The sequence below is a fragment of the Dipodomys merriami genome, unplaced genomic scaffold (genome assembly GCF_024711535.1).
Source record: "Dipodomys merriami isolate MVZ:Mamm:240054 unplaced genomic scaffold, mDipMer1.0.p SCAF_8, whole genome shotgun sequence".
NCBI classification, from domain to species: Eukaryota; Metazoa; Chordata; class Mammalia; order Rodentia; family Heteromyidae; genus Dipodomys; species Dipodomys merriami.
The window spans coordinates 5378624-5406350 of NW_027206401.1; the positions used below are offsets into that span (position 1 = coordinate 5378624).

Sequence of the window (27727 nt, forward strand, 5' to 3'; positions counted from 1 at the left end):
GCAACATGTGACTGTAACTCACAGATGACTTTTAGTCATCTTCAACATTCCACAGCCAAACAGCCAGCCATCAGCCAAGCCTGCTCCGGCCTTCCCTGTGACTCATCAACACAGAAAGGGCTTGCATTTCCCAAGTGTTTTAACTACAGGGCATCTTTAAAAATGGAAACAAAAGCTGTGCCAGTGTCCTTTCTTGCCACTTGGTCTGAGTATTTCTCTTGCTGAGCGTCTACCCTGAGGTCCTCACAGGACCCCTTTCTTATACAACTCGCACTCTGTCAGCCACTACTACTGTCTGGTAGCTGAATGCACACAACTCCTCAGTCCTCTTCCCCTCTGGACCCGAACACACACCAGTCCCACTAGCTCGCTCGCCACTCTTCGGCCTGAGCCACCCTCAGGCAGCGCAGTGGAGGTCACCCCTGGACGCTGCACAGACCCTCTGCACCGAGGACGCCGCACTTACCAGAGGCGGCCCGCTGACGGGCACTTTGCACACGGCGGAGCCGGCGGGGCAGGGCACCCCGTGCATGGGGTTCAGCGGCTGGCAGATGTTGATGTAGAAGTCAGGGTTGGTGTCGGAGTCACCATCCTCACTCTCGTCGTAGGCTTCGTAACCACCCGTGCGGTGGATGAGAGGGGACAGGTCAATAATAGAGCTTCCATTCCTCACGGAACATTCGATCTGGTAAGGAACAAGGAGGGCATGAGTCTGCATCTTTTTCTAATGACCACTGCAACTATCACCCATAAGAGTCAAAAGCAGAAGCACCGAGGGGAGACTACACGGTGGGGCTCAACACCTTGCTCCACAGCCTTGGGAGCTCCACATCAATCCTGGCAAGGATTGTTTTTTTGGGGTTTTTTTGGCCCAATCAACTGGGCCAGTCAGGAGGTCATGAGGCCAGCTGGGGTCTGCTGGAAGTGACAGAAATTCAGTAAACTGCACGCAAGGGCCGGCTGCGGCTAGCCTAGGGATCTCCATACTCACGGCTTGCTCGCAGGCCAAGGGCGTGTGCCAGGAGAAGAAGAGTGTGCATGTCTGCTTGTCCAGTGAGATGAGCATGGGCCTGTTGGTGGGCCCGGCCTCAGGCCTGCACACGAAGCTGATGACACTCTTATAGCTCAGGCCAGATTTAGAGGGGCACGGGGACCCGTCCTCATACACCAGCTGCAAGACCTGGTCCACATAGCTCAGCCTCGTGCTGGCCTTGCCCACACTGATCCTGGTCTGTCCAAAGCAGGCTCCTGCACCACATGGGAAAGCCAGGAAAGCAGTTAGGGCTTCGGTGCCAATTTCCTGAGAAAACTTTCTGCACGTGCAAAGCTAGAACCTGTCATGGTGAGTGTGCACACGTTAGCTAACGTTACACATTTCACCATTCCTTCTGCAACCCCTGCCCGTGGGCAGGGGACGGCGTGGCCCTGGGCTCTCGTGATCTGGGCCGTGGACCCCAGCAGTCCCGCTGAGGCCAGGCCCAGCAACGGCAGTCAAACCACACAGGCTGGCCAGGACACTCACCCACGCCCGGAGCACAGTTCTCATTGTCCCCACAGATGCTCATGTAGACGAGTCCCTTCTCGCTGTACGCAGCTGTGAAGCCAGCTCTGCCACTTAAGGAACTCAGGTCGAACAGGTGTCCTGTGGGGAAGGGGGTGGGGACGGAGTGACTCTGGGGAACCCAGGCTCCGGCGGTCTCTGGTCAGGGTGGAGGCCCCGGCTCCGTGCTGCCACTCGTGCCCCTGCTCACTGACGGCACCAGGCTCTCAGCACCCGGCCAGCCTCTCCTCAAGACCACGCCTCACTGCACCTGCTCCCTGAGGCAGCACCAAGCCCCTCTGATTCCTGTGGGTCCGAGGACACTTCAGCACTTGAGCCTTTCTAGGCGCCAAGTGAGGGACAGGACAGGACCCTCCCGCTTGCCCCGCAGACTAGCTCTGAAAGGCACTGATCGGGAGAGCACACAGCCAGCATAGCAGAGCCCAGCAAGGAGTCCAGCCGGACCAGAGGATGATGGAGGCTGGGAAAGGCAGCCTCCTGAAGGACAAGGAGGCATGGATGTGCTCCAGGGACCAGACTGAACGTGACCTGCCCCACGGAGCGCTCCAGACCAGGGCACCTGGCACAGTCCGGCCGCCTCTCCTGGGCAGGGCCGCCGACGCCCCCTTCCCTACCTGTGCTGGGATTGGTGACCTGGCAGTCGCCGTGCACGTTGCTCTTCACAGGACAGGCCACGGCCGTGGGCCAAGAGAAGGTGTACTCGCAGTCCTGCACAGCACTGACGAACAGCGGCCTGGAGTTCTGGGACAGAGCAGACAGCCCGCATCACATGAGCCCACTCCCACGAGGCAAAGCGGTCTTCAAAACCCCACAAGCACAGCGAGGCCTGCTGGGCGTCCCCACGGGAGCAGGCCGAGCAGGAAGGCCGAGGCACAGGCGGGTCACAGAACCGCACAGACGGACCAGAAGAGCTCGCAAGGAGAGCCACGCTGACGGAGCAAGAGGAGGCCGCGGGGGCCAGGAGAGACGCCAGTGCGTCAATTACAGATAAAATTCCTAACGAGTGAACAGTCAGAACAGAGACTCATCAAGAGAGCCGGTCAGCCATCCCAGCCTGCCCACTGCTACAGCTGGCCGTCCCCCCACCACACAATGCACCCGGAGCCTCCCGCACCCCACGCCCCACTCTGTCCTCCCCATGTCCTGGCCCTAAGTCTCCCCTGCTGGCAGAAGAGGTCCGGCCTTGCTCCCAGACTTGGCCACAGCCACTCACACGCCACAGCACACGCCACAGCACACACACAGCACACACACACACCACAGCTCACACACACCACAGCACACACACACAGCACACACACACCACAGCACACGCCACAGCACACGCCACAGCACATACCACAGCACACACACACCACAGCACACACACACAACACACACCACAGCACACACACACCACAGCACACACACACCACAGCACACACACGCCACAGCACACGCCACAGCACACGCCACAGCACACACCACAGCACACACACACCACAGCACACGCACACGCCACAGCACACGCCACAGCACACGCCACAGCACACACCACAGCACACACACACCACAGCACACACACACCACAGCACACACAGCCCCTCAGCCTCAGGGAATCCACTCAGACCATACAACATCTGCCCAATATATGCACACACCAACTGGGGACAGTGAGTGAGCTCCCACCACACACCAGTAGTGAGCCCTGGTGTCGATCCTCGCCCCTCAACACGCACACTGGAGAGATGGGCCGGCGAGGGCTGCACCCCATGATCGCTAAGACCCTGCCCCACACGGCAGCCACAGCTGAGAGGCAGGAGCCACGCGCCTGTGGGGCCTGTGGCCACTGAGCTGCCATCCCCAGCTGTCCCCAGACAGGAGGCAGGGTTGAGGATGCTTCCTTTACGCTCTCTGGGGACTCCAAGTCAAGACTTGAGACAAGCGATGAACTCTGAGCCCACACAGCTGGGCTGAGCACCAGAGGCTCATGGATCACTGACGGCGCCAGCCAGTGCCCATCCCTGCCCCGGCGGCCCACACGCGCACACTCACACTCCGGAAATGGAGGCCGTCGGTTTCTCGGGCCCGGGGCCCTGGGCCCTGCTCTGTCAGGAAGCACCTCACTCACCACTTGGCTCTCGCTGCAGGTGAACCGGATAGTGGTTGACTTTCTCCGGATCTTGTCTGGACACAAGTCGCCATCCGTGTACTTCAGAATGGTGAGCCCATCGCGCTGCTGAGGGCCGTCCGCCACCCTGCCGAGGTTCACGGGCGTGGAGCCGTCCAGCAGACACACGGCCGCCTCGGGAGGGCACGGCTCTGCACACAAGACACAAGAGTCAGCTGGGGCAGCCGTGGGGCAGCTTCGCTTTACCTGCAGGGGACGGCAGTGAGGCTGAGCCCCACTGTCCCCCCACCACGTCCGCTTTGCCCGTCAGAAACGCCGGGGTCCGGGCACCGTCCGCATCGCTGCGGCCGCACATCCCGACGCCTCAACTCTGCTGGTGGGGTGCTTTTGGGGCCTATTGCACTCTTGAAGAAGTTACCGAGAACGACATCAGTTCCACTGGGGGCCCCGCGGAGCCAGCGTTGCAGCCCACAGTAACATCCCAGCTTGGAAAGGCGCACAGCCTCAGCTGACCAAGGATAAAGCCTTTCTACACTAAAGCAGGAGGAGAAGGGGGAGGAAGAGGGAGGAGAAAGGAGGAGGAGGAGGGAGAGAAGGCAGGAGATGGAAAGAGGGAGGAGGAGGAAAGAGGAGGAAGGAGGAAGAAAGGAGGAGGGAGAAGAGGAAGAAGGAGGAAGAAGGAGCACAGCACGCAGATCTGAGCTGAGCTGCGGGCAGTGGGTCCGCGTCATGCCCAGGAAAAGGGACGAAGCGCCCTTCCCAGGACCCTGAGGGCACTCCCTCCTTCCGGGGCATGCCTGGCGCCACACACACCCCTGGTTCCTAGTTCTCACCTTGGCCCTAGACCCGTGGACCATACCAGGGTCTCACGCCCCCTCCTGTCTCCTCCCTCCCTGCCCCCCACTTTCATGCCACCATTCTTTCCATTCAACACCTCATGTTCAGAAAAAGTTCCCAGAGAGCTCTCGGCGCTGACTGCGCCTGGACTGCACCAGGGCCGGGTCACGGACACCTTCTGCCCCCTGCTGCTGCTTCTTGGCCTCCGAGGCTGCCCCCACCCCCCTCCCCCCCCCAGCACTGCGCCGTGCGGCAGGGCCATCTCTCACCAGAGCCTGCGGCCTGCGGCGCCAGCGACTTGCACACGTTGATGAGGTAGTGCTCGGTGGCCCCGGTCCGCACCACCGCCTCCCAGTTGTCACTGTACCTCGACAGCGGGGAGAGATCGAAGGAGTTGCCAGCCGCATCCCTGTAGGATGGGAAGAGGCCGCAGTGAGGTCCGCGTTAGCTCATGACATGCTCTCCCCTACACCCGGAAAAGGCTGGAGTGTTTGAGCTTGCTCCTCGTTCCCGAGTCAAACCTTGCCCAGGGACAGAACCTCACAGGGTCCGTCTCCACAGCTGAGTTCTGGTGGTCTCTGTAACATCTCCATACATTGCTTTACCCACCCCCCCACGCTTGAAGGGCCAGGCCACCTTCATCAGTGCCCCCGACACAAGCGGGGTTGGGACAAGGGGCAGGAGGCAGGATCAGGCCCAGGCAGCCCCGGGATGCACTGCTGTCCCCTCCACGTGTGACACGGAGTCCTCAGACGTGTGAAGGTCGCCTCGCCCCGGCTCCCTTCACGGTGACAGGGGGAGCAGACTAATCTAATCCTGCACCCAGGTCACTGTTGGCACAGTAAGATCACACCAAGCTGGTCCAAGGCCCAAGGTCCACCACAAGCATCTTACTTGAAGGAGCACTCGGTCACGTTGAAGGGCGGGCAGGCGTACTGCGTCCGCCACTCAAACAAGTAGGAGCAGTCTGACGTCTCCTTCAGAAACACCGGCTGCAAAGTGAAGATGGACTGAGAAGGAACGCCAGGCTTTCCCGGGTCCCCGCTTGGGAGTCACGGGGAGAAAATGGCTCCAATGGCCGTGTGTCCACTAACACCTGCACAAGTGGTTTTATGTTCTGATGCATTTTTTTTCCTAAGTATTATATTCAAAACTAAGTTTCTGAGGGACTTTGGAGGAGAGACCCTGGCGTCACCCCCGCAGCTGGAAGGGCAGGCATGCTCCCTGGGGCTGTATTGGCACTTGCCTACCTTCTGTGTCGTCCGGTCACAGTAGAAGAAGATGGTGGTGGAGCGCTGATACACCTGGTGGCACGTGTCCCCGCCAGTGAAGTTCATTTTCAACAGTCCATTTTCGTAAGTCAGCTTCTGAGTGAAGAGACCTGTGCAGGAAACACATCCAGCAAGCTTCAGTGCACAAGTCCCAGGCTGTTACAATTATTCTTTTATGACCTGTCACATCATGCACCCTCAACGCTGCATCCTCCTGGACTACCAGCTCCTGGTCACACCTCCCCGCAGAGGAGGCAAAGCCAGGCCTCCTCCCGCCTCAGCAGCTGGGAAGAGTAACCACGGCGTGGGGACACGCAAGGGCATCACTGTCCCACGGCTCTGACAGAAGAGGGCCAGACTCACCAACCATGGCTACTTCAACCTCGTCATTCAATTTCTGGCCCAGGAGCTGAGATTTGACCCAAGGCTTTGCTTTGTTTATTCTTGAGAAAGAGTCCGAGTTGGCCCAGATTCTTAATTCTTCTGCCTCAGCCTCCTCATCACCTCTGGCTGCTCTGCCAGATTCATAGCCAAACAATGTACACTGAGCTCAGCCCTAGAAGGTATCACCTCAAACTCCCAATGCTGGACTGCCAGTCGCAGGGTGTCCCTGAGGTGGCACAGACACAGGCTCCTGAGCCAGAAGCACTCTGCCGCATTCCTCATCTTCAGGTGCATCTGCTAAGGAATGTGTGACCTCACTCGGAGACCTCACTAACGTGTGGCTATTCCTTCCTACTGCACAGCAATGTCACCTCCAAAACAACAACAGCTCAACATTTTAATCCTGTCTTTTTCAACTCAGGTGGAAAAGAAAATCAGAGGTACCTGCCACTTTCTGGAAGCCCTGCTGTCCCTGCTTTTCCTGGCAGGAGGAGACCACCTTGGCCCTGTCGTGGCTAGTGCAGACGCTGGAGGTCAGCTTCCCGCAGACCCGGAAGTAGTAGGTATACTCGCCGGCGCTCACGATCGTGTCGCGGAGCCCCAGAGGCTTCAGGTTATACAGATTCCCATGCCTGGGGTCCTTCACCTGACAATCATCTCCTTCAAGAGCACATGCAAAGCAAGGGCAGCTCTATTATACAAACGTTCATACCCCCAAGCAAAAGAGTTCTATGATTTTTAACCAAATGGGAATTAAATCACTTCCATCTTATTTTATCTTGTTCACATATAACACAAACTGACAGGCAGCTTTGGAGAAAAGCTAGGTACATCACAGATTAAAGGCCAACTTCCGCAAGCAAACCAAGTCCTTTCCAACCCCCCCTTGTTATTGTTTTCAAATGGAAAAAGCTAAAAGTCCATCCAACCATGCACACAAGGAAAAAGCCTTTGGTAAAATTAGCAAATGTGCTAGAGTAAAACTCAAGTATAAGAAGCCACCCCCATACAAAGGGCTCTGTGATCTCTCAGGAGCAGGCGCTGTCTCAGGTTTCTCTGGAACGTCTTTGCTCCGTGCAGTGCGCTGTGTCCCAAGGACAGCCGGGCTCACCTTCCTCTCTGACCACAGGACAGGCCTCCACCGTTCTCCAAACAAACACGTACTCGCAGTCATCCAGGAGCTGGAATGTGGGTGATCCCTGTCAAAAAAACAACAGCCTCAGTGCTTCCCGTCTACTTATCTTAAAAAGCAGTAATACTCAAAAGGTAACCATCGTTAATAGCCAATCTTTCTCCCCCAGGAGCCAAGCAGATGGTCTTTCTGAAACAGCTAAGCCCTGCAGGAAATAGTACATTCTAATCGAACCCCCGCAATGGTCACACGCATGAAAACAAAGGCAAGCTCTAGACCACGCAGAAGACTCAAAGGTTACAAGAAAACAGGAGTTGGGCTGGGAAGGTGGCTTAATGGTAGAGTCCTTGCCTTGCACGCCTGAGGCCCTGGGTTTGATTCCTTAGCACCACATAAGCAAAAAGAAAAAAGCCGTAAGTGGTGCTGTGGCTCAAGTGGTAGAGCACTAGCCTTGAGTTAAAGAGCTGAGGGACAGCGCCCAGGCCCAGAGTTCAGGCCCCACAACAGACCCCAAAACAAAAGAAAACAGGAGTTAACTGGCCACTGGCAGCACTCGCTGTGATTCGAACACGTACCCACGTCTGAGCACATTCAAATATGATCCTGGTGGAATAGCGCTGGCTCCCACACTTGTCACCATTGACGTACAGGATACTCAATGACCCGTTGGCGGCAACCTGTGGACTGATCTGCACGACACCCAGGTTCCAGCTGTTGTCTTCTGACACTAAGCAAGACCCCACTGCACTGCCTGGTAGAACAGAAGTTTGGGGTGTGGGTGGGTGGGAGAAGACTGGCCTTGAGTGAACCACCCTCCAACAATCCCACAGAATTAGCTACACTCTCAAGGGCACTCACCACGGCAGCCGGGAATGTAAGGGAGAGGGTTGCAGACACTCAGGTAGAAAGTGCGCTTCTTCCCATCGGCCGATGTGTCCACAGCAGTCCATGGCTTCCGGACTGTGCTTAAGGCACTCAGGTCATACTCATTTCCAGCTTGGTCTGGAACAGAGGAAAACATGCTGGAAAGCCAACTTCTACCCTTCACAGGGACAAGGCTGAGGAGTGGGCAGGGCCTTTGTCTACAGAGATAAGCCGCTTGTCCCTCTCCACCACCCTTCACAAGGAAGCATCACCGCCAAACCTGCAGCGAGCCCAAGGCCCAAGGCCCAGGACTCTGCTCACTTCCCAGGCAGAGCCCAGGACTCCACTCACTTCCCAGGTAGGGCCCAGGGCCCAGGACTCTGCTTGCTTCCCAGGCAGGGCCCAGGGCCCAGGACTCTGGGCCCAGGACTCTGCTTGCTTCCCAGGCAGGGCGCAGGGTCCAGGGTCCAGGTCCAGGGTGCAGGGTCCAGGGCCCAGGCCCCAGGACACTGCTCACTTCCCAGGTAGGGCTCAGGGTGCTCTCTCAGGTCTTTTCCTACTTTTTAAACATGAAACCCTGATATCTGTATTTGTTTTTTATTCCTTTTGCCCTTTGAGTCTCTGTTCTTAAGCAGCACCCTACCCCACACTATAGCTTAAAAACTACAGCTTAAAACCATTCATTTTATGTTTAAGGTCTCAGAAAAACATCACAATCCTAAACTTGTAAAAACTGTGATGCTAGTGTCACATGGCCTATAAAATATGTGAATTACATGAACAAAATACACACAAATAAGCATGGCACATTCACATTTACACATGTACAATATGCTGTTACAACATGCTCATGTTTAACACACAGATACACACATGCACAGAGACACACATATACTATACGTACACATACCCACCCCACTCTCAATCGTTTCCTGCCTAATTCCCCGGCCTCACCGGTGACTTGGCAATCCACTAGCGAAGGAACACAGGCCAAGGCAGTTTCAAACTCGAAGTAGGTGTTCCGGATGCCGCGGGCAGAGTCAATGTCCTGGTGCAGGAATTTGGCGGTTCCCGGGTATTTGTCGTCATTGCAAATGAAGCGAATGATGAAAGCAGTGCCTGTGGATGGAACAAGGCCACTCGAGTCACCAGGCAGCTCAGACACGGAGCGCCACCGCCAGCAGGCTCACAGCAGGGACTTCACAACCTCCTTCTACCTGAGGCCCACATCAGTTCAAGGGAAACACCAGAAGACAACTAACTCTCATCCACTACACTAGACACCTGTAAGGGTCAAAGACAAGGACAACGCCGTCCAGAGCTGAGCCGGGGGCAGAGCGGGCAGAGCACACAGGGCTCAGACAGAGACAACAAGACCAAGTGGGCAGAGCACGGGAGGTGATGGCAGAGCCGACAGTGCCCACAGCCCCTGTGGGGTAATGACCTCTACTCTGGGTGTGACAGTAAGTCCCCAGAGGGCTCTGAACTGGCACGTGACGCATCTGATCTAACCTTCAGGAGTATCCCTGCCTGCTGCATACTCACTGTTCTGTAAGAGGAGGACGGGGGCGGGGAGCCCGAAGACAAAGCGGCTAGGGTGAGGTAGGGGCACGGGGCACAGGGCACAGGGTGCGGGAAGCCACGGCTGTGTGCACGCCCCAGGCCCGTGTTCTGGGCTCTTTTTAAACTGTTTATTTTTAATTGTTACAGAGTAACCACAGTTAGGAAATATATCGTTATATTTCAAGAAAATAATATGCAGGGGTTAGAGCAGCGTAACTGATGTACCTATCACCTCAGATATAAACTGCACATTAGCTCCTTTGAAATGTGTGACTTCTTGCTGTCAGCTCCTAATGCACTATATAGAACACAGCTCCTCCCAGGACAGGGGTATGGCTCAAGGGCTTGGCAAGCTCTAGTCCCTGAAACTACCAAAAATAAATAAGCAACAACAAAATACCACTTATTTCTCAGCCAGCTAGGTACAGTGGCTCACAACTAAAATCCCAGCTACTCAGGAAGCAGAGGCTGGGAGGATCACAGTGCAAGGCCAACCCAGGTGCTAATGTTAGTAAGAAAAGAAGTGGAAGAGGAGCTGTGCTTGAGGCCCTGAGTTGAAGCCTCAGTACCCATGTACGCACAAAAAAATTCAGGAGCCAGGCGCCAGTGGCTCACGCCTCTAATCCTCGCTACTCAGAGGGCTGAGATCTGAGGATCATGGTTCAAAGCCAACCAGGGCAAGAAAGTCCATGAGACTCTTATCTCCAATAAACCACCAGAAAAACCAGAAGTGGTGCTGTGGCTCAAGTGGTAGAGGGACAGCGCCCAGACCCTGTTAGCTACAGGTGGCAGAATTGCACTCACCTCTGTCCGTGGGGGAAGAGCCTTTGTAGGTGAGAGTTAGGAAGCCCTCAGTGGACAGCTGGAGACTTTTCTCAAACCCAACTGGCCTGTCTGGCTTCAGGTTCTTCAGGTCTTCTGTCTGGGTTTCAGCCTCACAGCCAAAGGCTGGCTTTCCACCAACGGTCCCGCAGGCAGGCACCGTGCCACAGATGTTGAACTGGCAACCAGAGAGTGGGAATCACGCAAGTGCACTTAGTCCCATGACTTACCACAGACACATTAATCCAGTACTATCGCTCAATTACAAATGCTCCATGTTTGGGGAACTAAGTTATAGTTAGTGAGAAAGGCAAAAATGTAAGCTTGTCCAAACAGCAGCAATACCCAAAAATTTCCTCTAAGGTTTAATACACCCGTATGTATGTATGTATGCATGCATGCATGTATGCTGTGTATCCATCCATCCGAGTATCACAAATGTGTATGATATATTGCATTTAGTGCCCACAAGGCCCTAAGTTCCAACTCCAGTGCCAGTACCACAGAGATCAGAAACAGGTTCCCTCTTTCCTTCCAAATCTTGCCTGCAAGCTGACAACAGAGCTGGGAGAAGCCCAGGCTATGGCCTGCCATCTTGTGGGCCCCGGGGAGTACTCAGGGGGCTGAGCCTTGCTGGAGAAGGGAGATAGCCATCTGACTTCTCTTCTGAGCAACTTCTCCACCTTCGCTATACACTGTCACTCTCTGCCATCTGAGAACTGTGTGTGCACGTCACATCCCGACACCATGGCTACAGTACAATACAGGACCTCTCAGGTCTGTCCTAGAATGGCCTCTGTAGGGCTGTGATCGCCCTTGATAGTCCCTTCACTATACGTTCCCAAAACCTGTGCCTCTCACTCGTCCTGCAGGCAGATAAATAATTCTCCCTGCTATCAGCTGCTCATCAGCCATCTGGTATAAACCCAACTTCACAGCACTGTAAAGCTCACACTCAGGTGATTTAAACACACACTACTAATCCTGGGAAATGAAAGGCCTCATACAAACACGCTGGAGCATAGGGTAGAAGGACAAAAGACAGCTGAGGGGCTAACCCTGCCCAGTTTTCCTGGCGGGAGACTGCCATCCGCCGTCTGCCTGTGGGGCTTCAAACACAGCCCTCCTCTGCAACGAATTACTCTACAATGTTCTCATTGCCAACTGCCTGTTCTTAACACTTACTCCATTGTTTTAATTCAGACACTGCTATAAGAAAGTCACAATCAAGATGCTGTAAAGTCTTCTCAGGACTAGAGATGCCATGTGCCTCAAGGGGTAGAGCACTTGTCTATCTATAAAGTAGAAGGCCTGCAGCTACCAGTTTCTTCCAGACTAGTCTTGAGCCTCAATCTTCTCAATTTCAGTCTCACAAGCAGCTAGGATCACCAGCTGAGTCACCAGTTCTCTGCCCAGGTAGTCTTCCTTTTACAAGGTGAGCTAATCACCGGTTTCTCCTGACTAGTTAGTGGTCTCAACGTCAGTGGGTCGCACAACCACTTGAGGTGCCTGTTAAATCAGACTGCTGGTCTAGCTCAGAGCTGCTGACTCCTCAAGTGTGGAGCTAGCCCAGGTATCTGTATTTCTAACAAGCCCAAGTCAGGGCCTTCAACCTTGCTCTGGGGACACAGAGCCACAGGTCAGGAAGAATGACTGCCCCACACCTGAACTGTGCCAGGTGCTACAGTGGTAGAAGGGGGACGCTGTGAATCGCTGTGAACCCCTCTGCATGTCAGTGTGCTCAGTGACTCTGTAAGACAGCTCCCCCCCCCACTCCCCCGCCTACCAGCTACAAGAAACCCAATGTGCTCTCCCTGATTCAAACCCAAGTGGAAATTCACTGAATCACTCTTACCACAAAGGTCTTCCCAATGCCCGAGACCACATATCCTTGGGAACTGTTGAGTGGGTTAAGATTAAACACGAATCCACTGTTGGGGTCCCTTATAGAACAAGCCTGTAGGAAACAGAAGCACAGTAAGCCCATGGCGCCTCCAGAAACCTTTTGTGTGCAAGTAGAGCTGCACCTCCACGCACCTGAAAAGCTGCTGTCAGGCTGCAGTATAGCACAAATGGTAAAGCATCCCAATTCACTTCCCAGTCCACGAGAAAAACAATGTGAGAGTCCACGCCCCCAAACTGCTCACACATAGCTGCTTCCTTGCATCCAAGTGTGACAAGGACTCAGGTGTGTTAAAACACAAGCAAAGGCTCTCAAGCTACCACATTACTGCAATAAGAAAACTATTACTAAGGGGAAAAGTAGAGATCTGAAATAATCTCTTTGAAAAAAAAAGAAAGAAAAAGAAATGCTGAACACCAGTGGCTCACACCTGTCATCCTAGCTACTCAGGAGGCTGAGATCTGAGGATCACAGTTCAAAGCCAGCCGGGGCAGAAAAGTCTGTGAGACTCTTATCTCCAATTAACCACCAGAAAACTGGAAGTGGTGCTGTGGCTCAAGTGCACTTGCCTTGAGCTGAAGAGCTCAGGGAGAGGGCTCAAGCCTAGAGTTCAGGCCCCATGACTGACAAAAGAGAGGGAGAGGGAGAGGGAGAGGGAGAGGGAGAGGGAGAGGGAGAGGGAGAGGGAGAGGGAGAGGGAGAGGGAGAGGGAGAGGGAGAGGGAGAGGGAGAGGGAGAGGGAGAGGGAGAGGGAGAGGGAGAAAAAACATCTTAAGAAGCCTCACATTCTGTTCTCTGCCTCGATTATTCACATGAAGATGTTGACGGGAGTATCATCTGATAACTCGAGGCCTCCTCTCCTCAGGCCTCCTGTGTCTACCAAGTACAGGGTACACAGGGCAGTACTAACAGCCCCAGATGCTCCAAACCTGGACCGGGTACCTGCTCTCCAACCAGCCAGTACCTTGAACCATCCATGCGCATTTGCCCTGTCTCTGCTATAAGACTCCAGCCTGGTAGAAAGATCTAAAGGGTAGGGATGGAAGCATGTCCTACCGCACCAAAAACTACAGCACCACAAAGACAACTCACTGCCCTTCAGTCACAGAGAACACAGCAGAGCAGCTCCCTGTCACACTGCTGGAGAGCATGCAGGGGTGAGGCCCAGACAGCCCCAAAGGACAGAACAGTGATTTATGGAAGAACAAGGCCAGAAAATATGCCTGGAAGCAGAGTATTGGACCTTCAGGCAGCTGCTGCCACCGTTGGGGAGGGAGACGCCGGTGACACCTGGCTGAGAAGGCAGGAACAGGGGCAGGTAAGAGACGGGGGCCTGCGGGGAAACTTTGCGACAACATTCACACACCTGGTCTGTGTCTGTAATCATCTGGATGGGGCAGGCAGCCTCTGTGTTCCACAGGAAACTGACCACGCACTCCCAGTTGAAAGTGAATATGGGGTGGGTGTTCTGAAAGGGAAGTGCAGAAGAACAATCGAACCAACCCAAGTCCAGTTCAGAGACAACAGTGGCTGAGGTCTACCACGTGACCAGCTGTGATGACCCCTACACCTTCTAGCATATCCACTTGGGGCTTATCTACCTCACAACTATTCAAAACACACAACCTGAATATGAACCTGGTAAAAATGGGACTGAGTTAAGGATGATTAATAATGTTCTGAACATGGATTCCAGTGATGAACACAGAACACTGATAATGTGTTTAATACATTCCTGACAACCCCAACATGGCTAAATGCTCAATCTGTCCTATACGTTCTGACACAAAAACAAAAGGCCTGGGCACCAATCCCCACCCATCCAGGCAGTGTCCTACCAGGCTTCCTCGGCCACAGACAAGATGGATCCGGGTGCTGTAGGTGGTCAGCTGACCGTCACTGGTGGTGCAGGCCGAGCCATTTACGTACTCCAAGAGGAGGCTGCCGCTCTCTTCCACCACAGGGCCTGTCTTTGCAACTCCCAAGTTACTGATGGACACAACTTCAGTCAAGGAGCCCTGCAACACAGTGTGTTAGGCTTGCCTGGAAACAGCTGACATCACCACTAAGAGATTCTATTTGTTATTCATAGCAATTACAGCCGGTGACATCACTGCCAACAAGAGTTATGGAATCCCAAACCACTGCTTCTAGGGGACCCATGCAATACACAATCACCCCACCTCGTTCACAGAAGGATTGCTCATGGTTCTGACCAAGAGAGGTCAAAAAATAATAGTTAAAAAAAAAATCAGGAAGTGGCGCTGTGGCTCAAGAGGTAGAGTGTTCGCCTTGAGCTGAAGAGCGCAGGGACAGCACCCAAGCCCAGAGTTCAAGCCCCACGACCAACCAAAAAAAAAAAAAAAATAGGGCTGGGAAGGTGGCTCAGTGGTAGAGCACTTGCCTTGCATGCATGAGGCCCTGGGTTCAATTCCTCAACACCACATAAGCAGAAAAAGCCAGAAGTGGCACTGTGGCTCAATTGGTAGAGTGCTCGCCTTGAGCTGAAGAGCTCAGGGGCAGGGCCCAGGCCCAGGGTTCAAGCCCAGGACTGGCAAATAATAATAATAATAAATTTTAAAGATCAAAAGTGGACATATTCTTAGGAGAGGAAAACAAGGGTGCAATGCCTACATGCATCTGATTATATAAAATAGCATTTATCAAAATGAACTCCAGGAAATAAAAATGAAGCTTTTTCTTTGTTGCTGCTTTTTTTCTTTTTGTCTTGCCTGTTCATGTATCTGTCTTTGGGAAGGTAAGGCAGGGGGCACAGAAATGGAGGGACAAAGGCTAAACAAATGCAGCAGTGATATGCACTGGACACTATGTTGAAAATGAAATATACAACTTGTGGGTGGGGATAGGAGGGAAAAACAGGGAGGGGAGAAAGGGGGGCCTTGTCCAAAAGGAAAGGGGGGCCTTGTCCACAAAGAAAGGCACTCTTTACCTGACTTATGTAACTGTAACCCCTCTGTGTATCACCTTTATAGTAACAACAAAGATAATAAAAAAATTCAAAACCCAAAATTTTAAATTCCTGTGTTATACAACTCAGTGATGGGCAGACACTCTCAGACAGTCCCACATTAGCACCAGCTGTGCTGAAATTTAGGATCTGCTAAGTTTCCTTGCTGCTCGTTTTGTGAATATCTGCCTTCCCTCAGGAAAAAAAAAAAAAAAAGTGCCCAAAAAGCAAGGTAAGAGTTACTGCAAATCTCTCAAGCCAAAAAGACCATGTAACACATTTCAGTAATAAAGCTTCAGATATGTACAATCACGGTGTGTATTTGGCAGATGTTGAGTGCTTTGTAGGAAAACTGAATTGGGCATCTGCTATATTTGAGATAAGCAACAGCAAGAACCAAGATCTAGGTTTGGTGAGCAGTAGTAATTGTGTGCTACAGTGATTCTGTGTCCATAATGTAGCCAACTTCATGCAGCTCAGGTGATGACTGATCAGACACACATAGGGTACAGGTAAATTTGAATAATTCAGAATTCTGAGTTTATCATCCTGAGCATTCATGGTTTTTCCTCAATAGCTATCTCCTATCCACAGACATCAATGGTATAGTGTATGACACAGCTCATGTAACTTACAGTCTGGTAGTTACATCCTATGAAGTTATCACTAGCGTTTTACGGATACTGAACCAGTGCTCCTAAACAAACTATGTAATACATACACAGAGCTCATGTAAATCAGTCTTAAATCCTGAAAACAATGCATGCTAATAGATTCCATCTTCTTTATTTTATAAAAGGGAAAATGAGGCTGAGAAATGACTTCCCTGAGGCTGTGCCACCAATAGTGCCAGAACTTTGGACTCAGACCCTAATCCAACTGACCCCAGAGAGCTGGAGCTTCTCGATGTGCCCACCCCACCCCACCCTCGGGTCATTTCTGTATGAGGCAGAGTGTCATCTGATTCCAGTTCAACTAGGTATGTGCATCCTGGCCACTTATGGCTTTTTTTCAACAGCAGAAAATGTCAAAGCAAGAATAACTATGCATATGTACTGATTTAGAGTCTACAGGAGTTAGTGTCAGCACTGAAGAGAATGGCTGTACCATGACATGCACAGGTGGACGCTCACATGGAGAACTCAGTCCAGAGCCACCAGAGTGTGCCATTCGCGTGTGTCAAGACATAATACATTCCTGGCACCCATTTTTAAGAAGCCAACTCCGGAGCACACGTGCATTTTTAAGATTCAAAATGATCTGGCACCATGAGGACACAGGCAAAGTTCAGATGATGAATGCACATAGCTCAGCACTCCAGACGACATTAACACTCAAAGCCAGCTCATCCACAGTACCTCTTCCTACCCACTCTTCCCTAGGAACCACAAGAGCTTTGGAAAGCAAAAACTTTTCTACCACCATGTGTCACATCAGATAAACTTGGGCTAAGGTAATTATTGAGAACTCCTTCTTCTTTACTTAAGTGGCTGACACAGTGGTATTTCCTTCCATCCTAAATCTGAACAGACTCCAGTGTGATACACAGCTGCACTGGCATGATGTATGTGCCCAGAGGCCCCAAGCGCACAGGGTCACACTCCACCCAAAGCCACGTGTCTGGCAGGAAGGAGAGACAGACGCTGAGCAGACTCACCTGATCGTTTTCGTACTTCATCTGGCAAGCCGACGCATATCGGTCACAGCCCCGGACAGGATTGAGGGGCCGACACACGTTGATGTAATACTTCCTCCATGTGACATGTTCCCGGGCGTTGTCCATGGCATACCAGTTCCCTCCCTGGCTGCCTTCAGACTTCACGAGACTAGAATTTCAAAGCAGAATATGCTTTTAACTTTTCATACTGGTAACCAGTAAAGAAATAAAGGCACCAAGGTAGGCACATCACAGAAGTGCTCAGGACACTGGCCCTTCACACACCCTCCCACCTTGCAGCAAGCCATGGTTTTAATGAAGGTACAGACAAAGCCTCGTCATGGTAAAGAACAGTTGCTATCACAAACACTGCCACACCAGGTCTGTGATGCCCTCTCTGTCCACCTCTCCATCCTGACCCAGCTCTCCCAGCACCAACGCAACCCCCATCAACATCAAGCACATGCCCACCACATCGCACCAAGGACCAGGATCGGCTGACTTTGCTCACCTGGAGAGATCATATTGCTCCATAGTGGAGGGGTCAGTCACCACACACTCCAGGGGCTCCTCCGGGCAGGCATAACTGGTATACCACCGGAAGTTGTATGTAGAGTTATCCTCTTCCTAAGCATGACAAGGAAGAAACAGGAACAAGTGGAGCTAGTTAGTCTGCATCCAGAGTGTCCCTCAAAGGCCCACATAGTAAAGTCTTGGTCTCCCTCTCAGTGCCACTGGGACAGGGCGGAGCCTTTAGGAGGTGGAACAGAGGTGAGAAGTCTTTAAGTCACTGGAGATGTGTTCCAGAGCCAAGTGAGACCCAAGCCCCTCCCCAGCTCTCTGCTGCCCTTCCTGGCCATGAAGGGAAAGTTCCCCACCATCATGTGCTGCCCTGCTGTGCTGCCTCTCCAGAGCCAATCACGGAATGAAACCGCCAACACAGAGGCAAATCAACCTTCTGTAAGCATTGATTACCTCAAGCAGAGGTGTTATATATAAAATAGTGGCAGAGAGCTGGCTAACACAGAGCAGAGAAAAAAGGAAACTGCTAAAAAAAGAAAAGAAACAGCATCCAAGCCAGGCGCCGGTGGCTCACGCCTGTCATCCTAGCTACTCAGGAGGCTGAGATCTGAGGATCACGGTTCAAAGCCAGTCCGGGCAGGAAAGTCTGTGAGACTCTTATTTCCAATAAACCACTAGAAAAACCAGAAGTGGCGCTGTGGCTCAAGCGGTAGAGCGCTCGCCTTGAGCTGAAGAGCGTAGGGACAGCGCCTAGGCCCAGAGTTCAAGCCCCACGACCGACCAAACGACCAAAAAAAAAAAAAGAAACAGCATTCAAAAAGGAACAAAGACATCATGTTAGATGAGAATTGCCTGACAGGAGGTTTACTTTCTCCATTTCCTCTCACTGTACTGAAAACAAATTAAGATGGCAATGTGGCCTTGATTAGGTGGAAATAGAAGATGATTTTCTATGCTTTTATTTTGCACCCAGTATCAACAGGTCTGTGGACTCCACAGAGGTGTATGGCCTTTCAAATAACAGCGTAACAGTAACAAATGAGCACTGCACCTGCACCCAGGAAAAACTAAGAGGAATAAGTATGGTAATGATTTGTCCCCCCACCAAAAAAAAAAAAACCCAATCAGACTAATCATAGCTCTGCTTCTAAATAAGGGTTCCACACCAAGCCCGTCTACGCCTGGGTGAAACCGTGCTGTCCCATCCCTACCTGATATTCGGGAAAGCCCACTCCAGCATCTCGGTCACAAAGGAAAGTGATGAGCGTGGCTCTCGGTGTGTGCTTTTCGTTGTTATAGGGGGTGCCATCCCTGTAGTTCAACTGGATCATCCCATCATAGTACGAAAGCTTCGCATTGCTCAGCCCCAAGTTCCAAGATTTCCTATCACTGAAATAACACACAGCGGTCTCTCAGGAAACCCCCAGTGTGAAGCTCTCCAAGGATACATGTGGCGAGAAGCGCCACTAAGTTGGGGGGCCATGGGGATGCACCCACAAATGGCCAAGACCTGGGCTACACCCCTTACGGATCCCACAGAAAGATCTCTAACTGCAGGGGAAGAGGGCTTTCTGCATCGCCGCCAGGACTCAAACCTTCTCCCCACATTGCTGGCTTCACAAACGACTCTCTTTATTAACCTGATGCTATACGGCTGAACAAATACATGAACACTCAAGAACTGAAAAGCACAAAACACGGAAGTGGAGAACCCTGACCACCCCCTCGCTCTCGAGCACATGGTTTGTTTCTTCTCCAGGAAGTTAAGCTCCTGGCATCCTGAAATTTTCTAGCTATGTCTTTTCAGTGTTAGCCATGATGTTAGGAGAGAACATAGCTACCCCTGAATGAAATACATGGGAGCACATGCTGAAGACCAAACTCCCGGTGAGAAGTCACTTGCCTTTTGGCTACCTGGCAGGCCCCAGAGTCTGCCTGACACGACTCCACAGACACTGCACCACAAACATTTATATAGAAGTCGTATTTCTCTGTGTCAACTCTGTAGGCACCGTTTTTCTTTGTGAGAGGTGACAAATCAAAAGAAAACCCTAAGAATAAAAATAACACAAGAATATAAGGCCAGTCAAAACTCAGTCAATTCTTCCTAGGGCAGGGGACACTGAAAGGGAAGAAGTCAACACTCCCTCCCACCCCCCACCTCCCGCCCACAGGGGCAGTGACTAGCATTTCCCCTGAAGAGGGAGTCAACACCACAGTCCTGTATTCTACTCCATTAACCTGCAGCCCTACTCAAAACGCCTAACTGCAAGTCACATAAACTTCCCATATGTGTAAGTCAGATAAGCACTGTCCAACAGCCTTCTTGTAAAGGCTAAGTACGTTTCTGGGCTAAGGGCCAGAGCCTTTCAAGCATGAGTCAAACCCTTGGAAAGTGTTCTGGCATATCCAATCACACATGCATTGAAGATGGGATCTTTAATAGATCTTTAATAAACACTGGGTGTTTGGAATTAACAGCATTATCTACATCACTAAGGCATTCACAGAAAGGGTTTAGGGAAAAACCCTCTGTTGATCTAAGGCACCGCAGAGGCACTACCCAGACACCCACCTGCCTGGGCATCCACAACCGTGCAGTTCTCGCCTTCTGTCTTCGACCGTACACAGGCAGCAGCGGTGTACCACTCGAACTCGTAGAAGCAACCACTATCCTCCGAAGTCCTCAACACTGGAGCACTTTCTAGATCACCTACAGATGAGGGGGAAAAAAACCAGTCACTAATCTGTTCTGAAAAACCTTCCCTTACTCTTGCTCTGTTACATTCAACCACTTGAGGATGGCTGGAAGGGGGTGTGACACACAGAGGGTCATTCTTTTGATTCAGGCGACAGGAGGCGCCTGAGCGGCTGGATTCCTAGGCAGAAGGCAGCTGGAGGCTGCCAGCATGGGCGGGGGAGGGGGGGTAAGAGCGTTTAATAGGCACCAAGTACCAATTTGGAAAGACAAATTGTAGAGATACATGATGGTGGTGGGTGCAAAAGAAAGGGAATAATGTACTTGAAGTCACCAAACTACACTTGAACATGATGATTAGGATGGCAAATTTCTGTAATAAATACTTTCCCACAGTTTTAAAAAGTGAGTAAAATGGTAAATGTTATGCTCTGTATACTTAACCACAATACAACGAACAAGTAAAAATAGTCCTAACCTTTGGCTTCTCCCACAGCTGGGAATGTATTTAAAGGAAATAGTTCAGTGGGAGGTGGAGAGAGGATATGCAGTTAGAATTCCCAATCCTGGAAACGTTACCAATCCAACAATAGGGAAAACATTTAAACACAGCAAAGCTATACCATGTCAACAAGAAAATCCCTAACAACTAGAAATAGAACTGTGAAGCACAGTGCTCATGAAGCATAACATTACAAAGAGTATTAAATGCGAGAATGAAAGCTAGACCATGACCCAGTAGAAACAAGAATACTGTACTCCTAAAGAAAGGTGAAAGGAAGCACAGAGGTAAAACCAGGGATAGAATTTTTTTTTAAATCTATGAATACTACATAATGCTTTTTTTCTACTGTGATCCTGGGGAAATTGGGTTTTCTGCAAAATGGGTCTCTTCCTCCACACAGCTATTTTCATGTAATATTGGACATAAACTCTCTTGACAAACAGTAATTTACAATACTATTGGTTGTTTACATTCTTGATTTCTCTGTTAAAACTCCAGATATCAAAACAAACAAATTGAGGGTGGTGTTTTGTTTTCTGTTGTTTTTATTTCCTTATTTGGGATTTAAAGCATGGCATTCCCTAGTACCAATTAAAGTTTAATAGTCGGAGCTTGTGCTGCTAAATACTTTTCTGAGGCTAATTCATGCTTCACGCCTAGTTTAATGTCTGGAGTCTACAGATCTTGAGAAAGCAGTTTATTTTGTGTCACCAGATATTAGAAAATATTTCTGTAGTCGAATAAATGTGTAAACAGATGTTAAAGGCCAAATCAAAAAAAAAAAAACAATCTATGATTTCCCTGCGCTACTGATTCTGTATCAGTCCTAAGACCAGAACACCGTGTGTGAGATACGGGACTTTGCTTGGTAAAGCGTAACTCCCTGTTGATTCCATATGGCTTCTCCATTTGTGGGCACAAGTCCAACTGACCTGCCTCTAGAGCCTGAAGTGCTGCGCCCTGCTGCTCCCTATGCAATCATCTCTGTGTAGATGCGTGGGGAGCTGAGAAATAGGAAGGAGCAGTGACCTCGTGTGTCTGGCGGGAGTCAGCGTCACACGGAGTTCTTCTTTAACGTTTACCTGGCTTGCACACAAGCGTGATGTTGGTTGTTATTTTTTTGCCATCAGCACACTCATCACCATCTGAATAAGAGAGCTGCATGTTTCCTTTCTCTTTTGTAGGAGAAGAGACAAATTTTCCCAAGTTTTTGCTTCCATTTTTATCTGGAAAAAGAAACAAAGTGGGGAGGGGGCGGGCATGGGTGGTGGAAGACACAGAGGGAAAACTCATCATGACATGAACAAAGAACTACAAATGAAACAAAACCCAGCAGGTGCATCATGGCTCCTTCTCCTGCCCACCTAACCTGGCTGTGACAGAAGCAGTTTTCCCTGGGTAGTTAACAGTGACATAAGAACTCCAAGGACATATGAGGCCTATTTCTGGACCTTGGCCAACATCAGGTGGGCCTGGTCAACCTTAGGGGAGCACAGCAAAGGTTGGGTTTTGTTCTTGATGAAGCAGAAACTTACTAAACTTGTCTGATGATCCACACAGATGGCTACTGAATTCTTGATTCAGTTGCTTTCCAAATTCCCTTCTTAACACATGCCATGCTGGTACCTGCTTTTAAAGAATGTACCACTGGTTCTAAACAGAGGTAATTCCTCAAACCCATCAGGGCCTCATAATTCTTTCTCAAATGTTTCTAGTAGATTCTCACCATCTGGCATCTTCAGGGTGACGAATGACAAAGCCACTGAACCTCTCTCAGACTGAGCTGCCTCTATGTCACAGCTGCAGGACCAAAACAATGGCACAGCTTCTGCTAAAAACTAACTTTACACAGGCATTGGCCACTGGTCGTGTGTCTTCCAGCATGGTTCTTTCTGTCCCCAGTTATGGCTGCGGCCAACATCAGGTGGCCCTGGTCAACCTTAGGATCACAGATGATAACAGCAGCCATGGACAATTTGTGCGAATCCAGAAAAAGGAGGCCCAGAACCACAGGAGGCTTCCTATGTCACTCCACGGAGAAGGCGGACTCCACCCTTCCCTGCCTTGGGGACAGGGTCATTCCCGTCTGCCTCCGGCTACAACTCACCCACAGCGCACACTGCCGCATCCTCAGGACAGCTTCTGGCCTTGCCCTCCTGCAGCACTCGGTGACAGACATTAATGAAAAAATACTTCTTTTCTGTTTCTGTCTGGCTTCCATCCACAGCCTCCCAGTTCTGCTCTGATTCTGTAACCAGAAATAGAAGTTCTTTAACAATGAGTTCTTTCCCTGTGGGTCACACTATAAGTGGTGACTGAGCCAAAGGTCCTGAGCCCTCGACCAGGAAATCCTGGCACCCGAGTTTCTGAAAAGGCCTAAAGACAGAGTGACAAAGTCCCAGCTTCTTCACTGAGGGCGACCGGAACCAGCCCTGCCCTGACAGACTTACTATGTGTCCCAGATCCCACAGCATGAAATCAGAGACCGAAAGCCACATCAGAAAGCCAGTCCCTGTCTTAACACCAAGCCAGTGGCTCAATGCACAGAGCTTCAGGTCCAGCCAAGGCTTGTGCTGAGAAACCTATGGCTTCTTAGGCACATGCCAGCTGTGAGCAAAACACAGGCTTAGAGCCACAGAAGGTAAGCAGGGCATGTATGGCAGAAGGCTAAGGCCCACTGGAGAGAACAGATACTGATCGGTATCAAGAGAATATATACCATAGGCTAAGAACATGCAGGGACAACATGCAAGGGATGATACAAAAGCATAAGTGTCATCCTACAAACAGGCATGGGTGGCCAGACTGGAACTGTGTGTAAAGGAAGACACAGAGATCTAAAGGCACATTCTTATTGAATCATGTTTGCAGGCAGGGCATGCAGAAGGCAAAAACCCGCAGCTGGCCAGTGCTGACCCAGTGCTTTTGGGAGAACTACACGGCTACTCAATGCCGAAAGCCTGAAGAAATGCCACAGGTCAGTGTGGGCACCAATAGCTTCCCCTAAGTTTCTAAACACAAAGCACAAGAAATGATGATATCCAGGAAGTTCTCATTAAACTCTAAGATGGGCCATGGTAACTCAATCAGAAAATGACAATGTGCGTCTCAGTACACCTCTCAATTCAGTGTTCCTTCCAATGTGTATTGTCATAAGAGAGCAGAGAAAAAGGGCCATGACACAATTAGATGCCATCTATAACCAGTGACAGTACTAAACTACTCAGGGGCAGCTGTCCTATGAACACGGGGCAAGGTGCACGTAAGGGTGTAATATGATACCTGAGTGGCGGGCCAGCACAGACAGGTCATAGCGCTTCTTCCCGTCACTGGCACCGCAGAGGAGGTCTTCCTTCTCTTTGACACAGGCGTACTTCGTGTCCCAGGTGAAAAAGTAGGTGCAGTCTACCTCCCCTGTGAATACAGGTCCTCCTCTCCCTTCATTACCTGAACAATGTGAGAGGAAAAGAACTTCTGCGTGACTCAAACCAACAGAAGGGCTGAGAAGCAAAGAAAGAAACCAATACCAGGCCCAATGCCATGTGTCCAGTGAACATTCATGCCTAGAGACTCTAGAGACATAGAATCGGGGATTAGAGTGACGATCATCAAACTCCAGACACTCACACATAGCCCTGGCTCAAAGCCTACATCCCTTTCATCTTGGTAAAGCAGCACCATGCGGGCCTCACAGAAAGCTGTTTACAATGCACTAAAGAGATGCAAAGAGAACAAGAGGCACATGGCCAACAGCAACCTCTGCTGCTCCAGACTGCAAGAAAAGAGGCTCGACAAGGTCTCTGAGTGAGACTGGAGGTCCAGTTCCCAGAGTGTCCTGGACTGATGAAATGATCATGAATAAGACCAAGTTTCCCGGGGCTCAGGTCTTCAACAGTGGTGACAAGACAGAGCTCTCCTACAGCAGTTCCAGCTGAATTGTAATAGAATGCTATACCAAACCTGCCAGGCCACAGACACGGCTGGGTGCTACCAACGTCCCTGTGTCCCAACCAGTACACAGGGCTGTAATGTCCCTGGTCACTGGGATCAACAGCTACTCCTCCAGCACCACCCACAGATTCCCCACCTGCTCACCAGGGCCAGGCAGCAGCTCTTCTCCTCCTTCCCAAAGCCAGATCTGCAGCCAGATTCAGCACAGTTCACTGCCTGGAAGCCCACCCCACCCTTGCCTTGCCAGTGGTGGCCACGGGCAGAGGAATCTCCATTTTTCAACCCTTTTCCTCATCTTTCTTGGACCTCTCACCTGTCTGTTTTCCTCAGTGAGGTTTGGTGTCCTGAGCTGTCTCATGGTCTAAGGAAAGGAGAAGGTTGTGTTCCAAGGGCAAAGTTGTAATTTCTACTCAACACTGCATTCTACAACTTTTCTAACAATGGCTAAGGGATGCTTTCAACCATATCAAGGCCAGCTGTGCTGAGACAGACCATGAAACTTCCACCTATTAGCAGATTATCCTCAAAGCCCAAGGCATAAGGATGATTTTAGCCTCACCATATGGATTTAGAGTGGCTAAATAACTCACCTGTGGTGAGAAAGGAGGGGGAGCCAAAATCAAACCCTTACCGTGTGGTCCAAGACCCAAGCTTAAAACCACAAGGCAAGACCTCCCCATTGTAAGGGTGGGAGTGGGGGAGCATCTCTTTTTTTTTTTTAATGTGTTTCCAGTTGGCTGGTTGGTTTTGTATTTCATAACTACCTTCAGTCTCAAGAGAAGTATGACTCTTGCATCCTTTCCTGGGCAAAGTCCATGGCTCAGCAGCACTGCTCTCTCTAGATGGGACCTCTGCACGGTACTAGCTCAGTAGCTGTGTCACTTGTCTCTTTCCAACTTGCCCTCAGTTTCCCCGTGGTTGAATCCAGTATGAGATTCACAGCTTAAGCCAGCTAAGCAGATCACAATATGGAAAAGCTTAGTTTCTATAATCTAAGCATCCACAGGGTTTCTTTATCAGATAAGCTCATGTTACAATTGTTCTGCAGCCAGAAATAGTTCTAGAACTCTTCCAATTTACCTGATTCTGCACCTGAATGAAACCATCTGCAGGGACGCATGCTGTCTTCTTAGGCTTCAAAGGAGCTGAGCAGAATGGAATGAGGCCATTCTCACCAACATTTAAGTATGGTGGCTCTGTCCTCTTTCTTCCTGGAGTCTGAGGGTCTTGTGCATTCATCAACATGACCAGTGGGAGCTTTTCCCCATCTCTGCCTCATGCACGGTCCCGGAGACACCAGCCTGGCTCCCAGGCTCCATTTTATGACAGTACACATGTACGTGGGCTCCTATGTTCTGGGTCTCGTGACTAGCAAAAGAGGAAGGGACTTTTCTAATGAAATCACAGAGCTCTCTGTGAATGAATGCTGCAGGGGCAGCATTCATTCCTCCAGTCCTCTGTATCAAAGACAATGCTGCTTTTGACCAAATCACCTCATTTTCTGGCTAGGTACACTGTGAAACTCCACTTTCCAGCTTCCTCAGCCTGTAAAGTCAAGTGATTCAATTCTTGCCCCATTGTTTAAAAGACAATGCTATTCCAAGTCAGCATAGACTTTGGTTGATAGAAGTACAAAAGTACAGAAAAGGCATGATTCCTTCAACGACCACATGGCGTGGAGCTCCCACCAGACCCCGGCCCCAGCAACCCACACTATGCATGCTCCGAGCAACCTGGAGTTGTGGGTGGTTTCTTCTATTAGCCTATCCTAATATACTCTACTGTTCCCAAAATTTATCCCAAGTTCTTATTGGACAGGATCATGAAAAATAAGGCCATACTTTACAGCAAACTAGATTACTGAAACAAGCAGCAAAAAACTATCAAGGTCAAAATGATGTATGTATGTATCTTTGAGTCTTGACAATGTATGAGTCTGAAATAAAACTTTAATATACTACATTATGTTTATCACAGAGCCAGTGTCCCATTCATATTTAATAACACACTACTAGTACACTTACCCAATAAATAGAAACTCTGCCAAAAAAACTTCCATCTGAAAATTCTAAATTTAAACTTGAATAAAATAGTAAAATAGGGCTGAGAAATGTGTTTTAGTGGTAGAGTACTTGCCTAGCATGCATGAAGCCCTGAGTTTAATTCCTCAGTATCACATATGCAGAAAAACGCCAGAAGTGATACTGTGGCTCAAGTGGCAGAGTGCTAGCCTTGAGCAAAAAAGAAGCTCAGGGGCAGTGCCCAGGCCCTGAATTTAAACCCCAGGACAGGCAAAAAAGAAAAAAATAATATTATAGTAACTAGGACGTTCAGAAGGTTGGAGTGCTGAGTCACAGAGCAGAAAGGGGTTAGGGTTAGTTTCCTATCAACCCCTGCCTGAGAGGAAGCTCAACACTCACATGGGGGCTGGGAAGGTAGCTCAGTAGTAGAGCACTTGCCTTGCATGCATGAGGCCCTCATGGATTCCTCAATACCACATAAGCAGAAAAGGCCAGAAGTGGCACTGTAGCTCTAATGGTAGCACGCTAGCCTAGAGCTGAAGAGCTGAGGGACAGCGCCCAGGCCCAGAGTTCAGCCCCCATGACCAACCAAAAAAAAAAAAATTCATATGGACGTTTTCTCTGGGTGAGCCTCTGTTCCAGCCACAATGAGACCAGCACAGTAACACACTCATTGCTTATCAGGTTCTGCAGGGAGCCAAGGTCACATCTATGGCTCGAGCCATAGATGGCATAGGGTGTACAGGAAGTGAGCACGGGAAAACAATGCTTGTTAAGTGGCCATATAAATGCCACTGCTCTTCACGTCTAGAAACTTCCATAATGAAAAGGAAAAACAGCCTCTGGAATTGTTCAAACCTTAAGTGGTGGCTACAGCTTTCTGGGAGTAATAGTTCACTGTCCACAGCCTTCCTGTTTCCTTCATGTCCCAGTCAGGTCCCCCTCATCCCTCTGCTGC

At 50.5% G+C, this 27727-nt stretch overlaps 1 protein-coding gene across 1 annotated transcript in view; it reads right to left on the minus strand.

The window, feature by feature from the left end:
- Igf2r (insulin like growth factor 2 receptor) overlaps positions 1–27727 on the minus strand; it is an 86128-nt gene that overhangs the window by 19110 nt on the left and 39291 nt on the right. Inside the window, exons 11-35 of the mRNA XM_070010807.1 lie at positions 24080–24244; positions 22905–23045; positions 21880–22023; positions 20170–20307; positions 19498–19645; positions 18806–18983; positions 17584–17699; positions 17073–17241; positions 14286–14465; positions 13814–13915; positions 12400–12501; positions 10527–10722; positions 9114–9278; positions 8154–8297; positions 7871–8046; positions 7275–7362; positions 6608–6823; positions 5759–5889; positions 5403–5500; positions 4778–4917; positions 3672–3862; positions 2176–2302; positions 1523–1642; positions 992–1248; positions 467–685 (exon numbers count right to left, since the gene is read on the minus strand). Of these exons, the coding sequence (XP_069866908.1) occupies positions 467–685; positions 992–1248; positions 1523–1642; positions 2176–2302; positions 3672–3862; positions 4778–4917; positions 5403–5500; positions 5759–5889; positions 6608–6823; positions 7275–7362; positions 7871–8046; positions 8154–8297; positions 9114–9278; positions 10527–10722; positions 12400–12501; positions 13814–13915; positions 14286–14465; positions 17073–17241; positions 17584–17699; positions 18806–18983; positions 19498–19645; positions 20170–20307; positions 21880–22023; positions 22905–23045; positions 24080–24244 (3851 nt within the window). The remainder of the gene's footprint in view (positions 1–466; positions 686–991; positions 1249–1522; positions 1643–2175; positions 2303–3671; positions 3863–4777; positions 4918–5402; positions 5501–5758; positions 5890–6607; positions 6824–7274; positions 7363–7870; positions 8047–8153; positions 8298–9113; positions 9279–10526; positions 10723–12399; positions 12502–13813; positions 13916–14285; positions 14466–17072; positions 17242–17583; positions 17700–18805; positions 18984–19497; positions 19646–20169; positions 20308–21879; positions 22024–22904; positions 23046–24079; positions 24245–27727) is intronic.